Source organism: Cynara cardunculus (genome assembly GCF_001531365.2).
Source record: "Cynara cardunculus var. scolymus isolate 2C chromosome LG 8, CcrdV1, whole genome shotgun sequence".
Lineage (NCBI taxonomy): Eukaryota > Viridiplantae > Streptophyta > Magnoliopsida > Asterales > Asteraceae > Cynara > Cynara cardunculus.
Genome location: NC_037535.1, coordinates 23,786,732 through 23,796,665, shown reverse-complemented (window position 1 = coordinate 23,796,665; position 9,934 = coordinate 23,786,732). Strand labels below are relative to the sequence as shown.

The window sequence follows — 9,934 nt, the reverse complement described above, 5'->3', positions numbered from 1 at the left end:
GTAAGTCTTCTTCTTTTACCTGTAAATTCTGTTCCATCTATTATATTCCCAACAGCCGATTACCCATTTTTTCCCTATCTGTTCATTTTGTATCAGTCATCACTTACTCGCGTACATTGGTCAAGCATTCAGCTATCCATACGCGAATTTCAACCCATTTCTCCCAATTCCACATAATAGCTTTAGGGGGTTTGGTTCGCAAAATGTTTTTTTGTAGGAATGGAAAGTAATTGGAATCTGGAAGGAATCGGAATGAAATGTTATAAGGTTATGATTAAGTGTTTGGTTGACCGGAAATGGAATGTAATCTGTCAAATGAATCGGAATTTGTTTGTTTGGTTCAAGAGGAATTGAAATGAAATTATGGGGGTAGTTTTGTCATTTTAAGAAAATTGGATGGAATGGAATTCAATTCCTTCCCCACTATGATGGAATGATGAAATCCATGGTTGGTGGAATGTATGGAATTCAAATCCATTCCAGTTCCAAATGTATGAAATCCATGGGTAAACCAATCTTTGGAATGGAATTTAGTCAACAAAATTGACCATTCCAGTTCCATCAGATTCCGTTGGCTGCTGCTTTTGGTAGTTTATTTGCACACGGGATCCTTTAAGTTTTGTGTATCATCCGATCCTTCCCCTCAGATACCCGTCCTAATATACAGTTCATTTGGGAAGGAGAAAGTCATTTAGGGAACCATAAATATTTTGAGAACCGAGGAACCAAATATTCATGATGATGTTCATCATGAATATTTGTTTCTCACGGTTTTGAAAAAAACAAACGGTTCTCCAATGGATCTGCCTCTATTTGGGAATAATATCATGGCGTCTCTAATGTTATACATTATGTAAGGTACATATTGACTTATGCAATTGGAGCTGGTCCAGTAACGGGTCTTATTATACCCGAGCTTAGCAGCAGCAGGACACGTGGGAAGATCATGAGCTTCAGTTTTTCTGTTCACTGGGTACGGATCTTAAACTTTTCTCTAGATTACTAGGTAACTAAAGATTTAGGGGCCGTTTACTACCCGAACGCTTACTTTATCGGTAAGAGTCAACACTCGAATTTACTTTATCGTATAAGCTTGTAGTCATTAAACGGTATTGTATGCAACAATTTACCCGATAAGCGCCTATTGGGTAAGAGTTGTCACCCTCACTTACTGGGTAAGACTCTCCATCATTATCATTGCCCTTACCGCGTAAGATTCTCAGCCCTCGTCATGTTTATCCGGTAAGGTAAATGACCCAGTAAGACCTTACCGGTAAGCGTTTAGTAAACGGCCCCTTAGTTCACCTCTGATATTAGATGAATCTGAACTTTGGTCAGCTGATGAGATTTGATGGTTCTGGTCCTTCTCACATAAGGAAACCAAACCAAACGATCCCAATACATCTCAACCGGAGGTGGGTCTGGGGGTAAAATATACGCTTTTTTGACCTCTACCTGAAATTAGTAAGAAGATATCAGTAATAGAAAATTAGTAAGTCAAACTTTTGCAGAACTTCACACCAAAATATCTAAAATACCCTCATAACAAAATAGAGAAATTGAATGCACCAAGATCAATGCTGTCAATATTTTGCTAGTATTAAAAAGCTAATATCAGATTGAAACTTTGCMAAAGTAAAAAAACGAATGCATTTATTTTGGGATGGAGGGAGTATTTATTTGAGATTAAACCATAATTCTGTATGGCATTTTAATTCAGGTGTGTAATTTCTTGGTCGGCCTATTCTTCCTCGAGCTGATGAAGAACTTTGGTGTTGCACCAGTTTATGCAAGTTTTGGCATAGTTTCGTTATTGGCGGCATTCTTCTCTTTATCTTTCTTAGTTGAAACCAAAGGGAGATCTTTTGAAGAAATCGAGATGTCACTGGACCCCAAAGCTCGATAACCGCTAGTTTTCTTAATTTTAGGTTCAAGGAGCCCAAACAGTTGCAGAGATGGCTGTGCAGCTTAACTGTGCCCAAAGATCACCAGCATCCGTCCCCTCTGTGTTTCGTCATAACGGTTTCCTGACTTTATACACGCTAGGTACGCAACTATTCAATGTATTGCTATTATAACACGGTCTGAAACTTTTAACATATAAGATAAAGATAGTTTTGCAACCACACTCATGTTTAAACATATACATATATACATAGAGAATGGATCATGCGAGAAGTTTCAATATCATATCTGATTACACTCTTTTGAGTGTGTTTAATCATATATGATTAAGCGTCTATGTGTTGTCAATGCAACATGTATTTAAATCATATATGATTAAACTTGTGTATCATGCATGTGATCACATATGATATTGGAATTTTTTGTCTTCTTGCAAAATGTTTAGCTTCTCGTTTTAACATGCCCCTATACACACACACACATACATATATATATAGAGAGAGAGAGAGGTGGCCTATTTTACAGATTATCCATTTATACAACCAATGCAATCTTATCTGAACCGTCAATTAGTTCATCTACGGTCAACATATGATGAGGTGGAAAAGGTAGTTTAAAATTATCTATTAGAAAAACTGAAAAAATAAAGTAAAATGGGCGCTTAGATTAGGGTTGTATTGGTTGTACAAGTAGGGTAAGTTGTATTTCAAACATGTTCCATATATATACAAATACATAGGCACCCTACGCCCTATATATAAGCATAATCAAATAAGAACTTCATATATTGTGATAACCGTGAGAATTTTACCTCAAAGTATTGTTTCATATGATATTTTTCCATCTAAAGCTAGCATTTAATGTATTAATGGACATACATTTGTTTCACAATATGTTTGCATCGCATATTCGGTTCATAATGTGAAACTTTCTTACTTGAAACTTTTGTTTTACAAATAGGCTAAAAAGGTTCACATTGTGAAACAAATACATATTAATCAATATTCTAAATCCTGGTATTAGATGGAAAAAATCATATGAAATAGCACATGATACACCAGTTCTCAAGGTTATCACAATTTCATGGATTCTCAAAACAAATTATAGATATACATACGCAACAAAGCTTGTTCTATAGGTCCTGCAAGGCCTTTGTTAGTAAATGTTCACTCAGAGTGTGTTTGGTATGCTGACGGTTGGCGAGAGTGAGGTAGGCAGATAAAAGAATTGTGGAAGGTATTTGAGTTGATTGTAATTTTATTAAACTATTTGAATAACTAATAATTATTAAACTACATTGTCTAGTTAAATTAATATTGTATTTTTCTATTCAGAAAATAAATACGTATGAACTTTTATTATTGTTTGTGGTAGTAAACGTATACAATTAACATATATCAATTGTATGAAAAAAATAATGTATTTATTTGATTCCTATTTTTGGGTAACGTATTTTCAAAACTTTTATTTTGCTATCTAAGATGTAAAATTTTAAAGATTTAAGTACCTCGGGTAATCGGTTGAAGCATTAATCGGTTATCATGCTGATGTAACGAGTGATGTGATATCCAACTTGGTATTATTTGCTGACGTGGTTGGTGACATGAATTTTTTTAATCTAAAATTAGTTTTATTTTAAATCTAAAATTAGTCATCAACCGGTTACTTGGGTACTTAAATGTTTAAAACTTTACATGTTAGATATCAAAATGAAAGTTTTAAAATTACGTTACCAAAATAAGAATCAAGTTAAAGTATATTACTTTTTTATACAATTTACCCACAAAATAATAATAAAAGTAAGAAGTTTCTAAAAAGTCGGTAGTTATGAAAAATGTGTTCACTAATGAACATTTGACCGGTTATTTGTGCATTACTGCCTCTGGTTCATACATGAACATCATGTGAATATGGTTCACTAATGAACATACCATTTAAAACACCGTAAACAAAAAAAATCACCCGAATCAGTATGTTGAATGGTAGTTTGTTCATTTTGATTATCCATCAATAATTTGAACGTGATCATTAGAAAATGATGATACAATTATCATCCATAAAAATAAGCAGTTGTGTTTTTTTACATTCCATTTAATACAATGAAATAACTTACAAACGAAAATTACCTGAATATCCGTACTCACTAACTAACATATGAAGTAATCATTTTGGTCCAACGAGTCACAAAGTTAACACCATTTATTTGTGCATACAAAGAGGGAGATTCAGGGAAACTCCCAAAAAATGTAAAACTGAGAAACATCCTGGTAACCGTTTATTTGAACAATATGCATTATATGCATACAAATAATTGGAACTTTTTTTTTTGTTTTTATGTACATGTGCATGTCGAACAAATTGCTTACAACTTACTTTTATGCACATGTGCATGCCCGTTGGAACCAGTTCCGGGACCGGGTAACCGGAACAGACAGGTACCCGCTATTTTTTTAATAAAAATTATTTTATATGTTTATTATATTTAATAAACTAAAATTAAAATTATTAATTTACCTTTTAGGGTTACACTTAGTCACTTATTACTGTTACACTAGATCTCTCCTCCTAACAAAACATGGTTTCATAGTCTTTCCTTCGATTCGATTTCTACACTTATTGGATACAGTAGGGTTTTTTTGTTCATAGGTACCATGGGTTTGATTTAGTAGGGTTTTTTTGTTCATTCGTAATGTTTCCTTTACGTTGATACTTTCTAACAGACTAATAATTACTTTTTTATAGCATAAAATGATAAAAATAAATTAAGAAAATTAGACACTAGGTACACGGCATCAAAACCGGTTCCCAAATATAAAGAACTGGTGTAACCGGTTTCGGTTCCATTTATGGTTCCTTCATTCTAGGATCCATCGAACCGGACCGATTCCATAAATTTTGGCCAGGTATCCGTCTTTGCTCACCCCTATATGAACTTGTGTGATTCATATATGAACCAATTAACAAGTTCACATATGAACATATAGTTTATATATGTATCACATGGATTCACCTATGAACCCATTTGTTGTCTATTTATAAAAAGTTACAAAACTATCTCTTTATCTTTAGCATACTCATACGAGGAATTATTCGGTGCTTCACGGTCAAAGTCGCAAAAATTGACCAGATAAAAGGTATGATCATTTCCTTTTTTCTCAAATATTTACCGCTTCTTAAATGAACCTTCCCCTATATGTTATATATATATATTAATCCAGAGTTTATACATTTAAGAAATATTATATAAATTTATTGATAAAATTTAAAGATTATTTTGTTTTATTAAAAAATATGATAAAATTAGAAAGAAAAACAAATTTTGGTCTGGAAATAATAACCAAGCAAAAATTTAGGCACAAAACACATGTATCACGGTGAGTTGGTGACACCTCTCAGAATATGCCAACAAGGATGTGGGACCCATATAGGCTGCCAGCTCAGCTCGGTTGACCGTTGGCATGTCAGTCTCTTTTCACCAATCAGAGTAATTATCCTCTATGTCGTCGTCTTCTTCTTCTTTCCCTGTAAATTAGGACCATCTCTGGCCTTCATCGATCTTCTCTAGAACTTGTTTGCACCCTTGTTGCTCGTTTATTGACCTAAGTCGATCAATTCTGTGAAGAGCTAGGGTTTCTCTCGCATGTAAAAAAGATGGATTTCACCGGTATTGATGGCGGAGGAGGAGAAGAACGAGATCGCTCTCATGTGGTGGAATTAGTGACGTCCACGGAAGGTTCCGATTCAGCTTCGGAGGACCAGATAATCCCTCTTTTATCGCAATTGGATAAGCCCAAAATCAATATCTTTTCTGTTTCTTACCCTAGGCGAAAAGCCAACAAGGTATTATAGAAATTGGAGTTTGTTACTCGTTTCTCTAGCTATTCGCGTCAGTTCTGTATAGGAAATCGATTTGTTTTAGTGTTTCTTGATAGCTTAATTTAGCAATTAGCATTTGTGGCTGTTGCAGGACCAAATTGCTAGATTAATTGAAACAGAAACGTCAGCATTTACACAGTTTATTATGTGGGTATGGAGTGGATCTAGGTATTCGGGTTTGCTATGCATGGCATTGTCATCTTCTATCTACTGTATCATGGAAGTTCTGCTGGATGTTTGCTCTGGTTAGTAGTTTCTTTCTGTAATGGAACAATGGCTTTCAATAAATCACTAGAATAAATATGTATGTTATTGTAGTTATCTACAATCTACAATAAAAAAGTGAATGCCAAGCTGTTTTAGAGCATCTACAACAGATTCTCCAAAATGGAGAAAATGGGGAAAAATCTAACAAATTCCCTAAAACTATCTCCAAAACGGAGAAACTAGGAAAAGAGAAGGGTTTTTCTTCTCAAAATATGAAGAACACCCAAAAATGATTATCATGTGGGAGATAAATATATTTCGACCATGGGAAATTTTGAAAATAAATATTTATAGAGAATTAATATTTTAATAGATGAATGAAATATTTTAATATTATAATCAATATTGGATTCTACAAAACGGAGAATCTGTCGGAGATGAATGTAACTTTTTGGAGATTTTGACTTTTGGGTCTCCATTTTGGAATTTTTTTGGGGAATCTGTTTCTCACTTTCTTTGTTTATTTCTGAAAGATCCTTCTGTGCACATCTGTATACTCAGTTACTGAGGTAACCAACTTCATTAAATTAAACAACTTACATGTGCTATTTATTTGATTGCTCAAGTATTCCATGGGCTGAGAGGTGCCTGATAGCATCAAATGAGTATCGCTAGAGAAAAATCTCAAAAGAAAATTTCATGCATATTGATATATTTCAAAACAGAACATTCATTTTGATGTAAAAGGGCTCTCAACACCATGGTAATATCTTGATAACCTTGTGCTAAGGCCTCTCGCCACTATGTGTAGTAAACAGGAAGATGCAAAAGATCTTCAAAGTTTCCATTCAGCCATTTTCCAAAACCAGTTTAATTATCTAATTATGTAACCTTCTTATTTGATCTATAAGTTGTGTGCACAGGCATTGGGTTTGTGATCTTTTACATCGATATAGTGTATGAACCTATTTACTGTAGTTGCTAGTTTGGCCCCCAGTTGATCTGTCTTGTTTTTGTGATGACAGCTCAAGCAATTCCTCTTTTTGAGATAGCATTTACAAGATGTGTAATTATCACAGTATTATCGTTCATGTGGTTACGAAGAAGTGGAGAACCAATATTTGGACCTGCAAATGTCAGGAATCTTTTAGTATCAAGGGCTATTACTGGATGTATATCTTTGTTAACTTTCATCTACTGGTAAGTCTTCCTCCTGCACCATCTGTAGTTTGAAACCTCAACCCCCATCCCCTCCCTCCCCGCTAAATTGTTCATTGCTACTACTACTTTAGCAAGTATTATGGTTATTTTCAGAGATATTCCCTTGTGTAACCTTCTTCTTGAATGGATCCTCCTATTACCAATTTGTCTTCTTGTACATGGGTCCATGCTGTTTTGTCAGATTATTTGTATCTTTTAGCATCTAGAATTCACTTCAAAGCTGAATTCTACATGCATGTGGTAAAATTACTACATTTGTATGCTCACCGTGTTCTTCTTTGTGATGGCATCATATTTGCTTATCTTAACCCATTTATGTTATCATGATTTTGGTAAATTAAACCAGACTTTTACTTATGTGGTTAATTGGGCATCGCTGATTGAATTCTGAGAGGTCATATGAGGGTATAGCTGCTTAAGTATGGTAAACTTTATAAAAGCATATGTATGACCGATATGCCATGATTTATTGACAGTAAGCTGTTTGTCTTTGTATCTCAGGTACATATGGCAAAATAAATAATTACACTTTAACTATAAACTAATAGAAAATTAAGAATAAAGCACAAATATACCTTTTATGAAATCGAACTTTTGTGATTCCCGCCCCTCTATGTATTAATATTCTTGTAACTCTTATCAAGGATAATCAGAACTTGGTTATTTTCAGTACCTTTTATTTTCATATGTTAAGGTGTTCATTGAGATTTTCATATTTTATTTTGTATTGCTGTTGCCTAAATTATTTGAAGCTGGTTTCAGCATTCATCCATAAGTGCAATTTTCCCTCTTAATATTTGGACAAAACTTTTTTTGCAGTATTCAGATATTACCTCTGTCTCAAGCTATGATATTAAGCTTCACAACTCCAATAATGGCCTCAGTTGCAGCACGATTCATTTTACATGAGAATTTGAAAATAGCAGAAATTGCAGGTACAATAACAATCATATTGGCGAAACATTTTTATTGTGTATAACATTCAATACGTACATCAAACAGTTCTGTATATTTGGTATATCTTTGATCTCCTGTGGGGTAATTTTAGATAAGTCGCATAGTAAACCTAGAAGAAATAAATGAGGTGGGTGATGTTTTTAATTGCTGAAACAACTACTTACAGCATCTTCATTTATATAATTTATATTTCCTGAAAATTATGCAACAAGCTTGTTATCTCTTACTCGGGGGTTGTTTGGTTGATTTTCCATTAAGTCCTGTATGGATAAAGTTGCCTGTGTGGATTAATTTGTCTATAGATTGGGAAGGTTTTTGTTTGGGATGGTTTTTTCATAGATGGAAGGAGCATGTTATCTAATTGGGAGATGCAGGTTTGGAAAAAAAAACTTGGCTTTCTGCATAAAGCTCTCCCCCCAAAGCTTACTGAATAAGCCACTTTCTATATCATTGAGCCACTACCAAACAGTCATGTATGGTTGACCGACTAAGTTGTGAGTCCTATTAAGCTCATTAAGCTGCTAACAAACAGGCTCCCTCAGTCTGAAACTCTACAATGGCTGTCAGTAGCTTTCCATATAGGATCCTTGATAACATCAAGCATGATCAAATCCATGCTGTAGATTAGCAGTTCTTTCTTTCAACGTGCTCCTTACCTGTTAGTTCACTTTGATGATTGGCTTAATGGTAGGAAATCTTTTATGGGTTCTTAAAGGTCTGTTTTTCTTATCACATGAGTCAGGGTGCTGCTTCTAGTTTCTGAAATGACTACATAATACTTGCAGCACTCTCATATGTATATGTTACTAGGAGTCTATACTTTTTGTAAATTCGTGCAACAAACTTGTGACCTGTTACCCGATCTGAAACACTTCCATAATTCTTTGTATTTATAGCATATCCTCTTGTTTTTTCTTGACGGATATCTGCTTTTCAGGTATTGCTTTCAGTTTCTTTGGTGTGCTCTTTATACTCGTATCGGCTATCAGCATAGAAGGTACAGAAGTGAGTTTATATATCCTTTTGAATCAGTAAGAAATTGCTTTTCGGTATATCAGATTCACGACTGAAGTTTCTTGCTGTTTCTTATTTTTCCTCATTGTGGCTAGGTTTAACAGGTTTATTCTTTGTCTAAATCTTGTAATAAAATGAACTCTTAATTTCACACCAAAGATTTGAACTTCTTTGAAAAAGATCATACCATTTAATGTAATTTTTTAACCCTATCAGGTAATGATCTTTTAAATATCGGAGACAAATAATCATGAAACCCTTGTGTTGTGACTTGATGTGGCTAATTAATCAACAAGTGCTTTGTGCATCCAAATATGAGAAGTATGTGAGACATAAATTGTTGCTCGAGTAACTAACAGTTAGGCTGTAAAAAAATCTTCTTCCTTTTGTTTGCTTTTGGTTTGTCAAATCTTTTAATATGCAGACATTACTGAGGGGGGTCTTAATATAAAAATAATGAGTACATAGTGGGCTCATGGGGACTAGATTATAGTGCTAATTTAATGTAAAGACCACCTAATGAACCTAGACAAGTAAAGAAGCATAGATTACAAGAAACACTCTTGAAGGTGGATCATAGATATACATCATGCCTAAACTTGCCACAATAAAGTCACAAGGTCATCAATGTTGTCTGATTGTGGTTCCTTTGCCTCTGATACTATAAAATTATATGAGGGTGTGAATTGGTATCTACTCCCGAGGGAGAATCCCTTTATATATATATATATATATATATATATATATATATATA

General features: G+C 34.0%; 2 protein-coding genes across 4 annotated transcripts in view; both read left to right on the top strand.

Annotated features, from left to right (window-relative positions):
• LOC112516465 (probable plastidic glucose transporter 1) overlaps window positions 1-1,930 on the top strand; it is an 18,180-nt gene extending 16,250 nt beyond the window's left edge. For all 3 annotated transcript variants that reach the window (XM_025123520.1, XM_025123518.1, XM_025123519.1), the window contains 2 exons: window positions 859-973; window positions 1,721-1,930. In XM_025123520.1, the coding sequence (XP_024979288.1) occupies window positions 859-973; window positions 1,721-1,906 (301 nt within the window). In that variant the 3' untranslated portion in view covers window positions 1,907-1,930. The remainder of the gene's footprint in view (window positions 1-858; window positions 974-1,720) is intronic.
• Window positions 1,931-1,933: 3 nt separating this feature from the next.
• LOC112516463 overlaps window positions 1,934-9,934 on the top strand; it is a 13,413-nt gene continuing 5,412 nt past the window's right edge. The window contains exons 1-6 of the mRNA XM_025123517.1: window positions 1,934-2,046; window positions 5,528-5,745; window positions 5,873-6,026; window positions 7,014-7,188; window positions 8,029-8,144; window positions 9,104-9,163. Of these exons, the coding sequence (XP_024979285.1) occupies window positions 1,956-2,046; window positions 5,528-5,745; window positions 5,873-6,026; window positions 7,014-7,188; window positions 8,029-8,144; window positions 9,104-9,163 (814 nt within the window). The 5' untranslated portion in view covers window positions 1,934-1,955. The remainder of the gene's footprint in view (window positions 2,047-5,527; window positions 5,746-5,872; window positions 6,027-7,013; window positions 7,189-8,028; window positions 8,145-9,103; window positions 9,164-9,934) is intronic.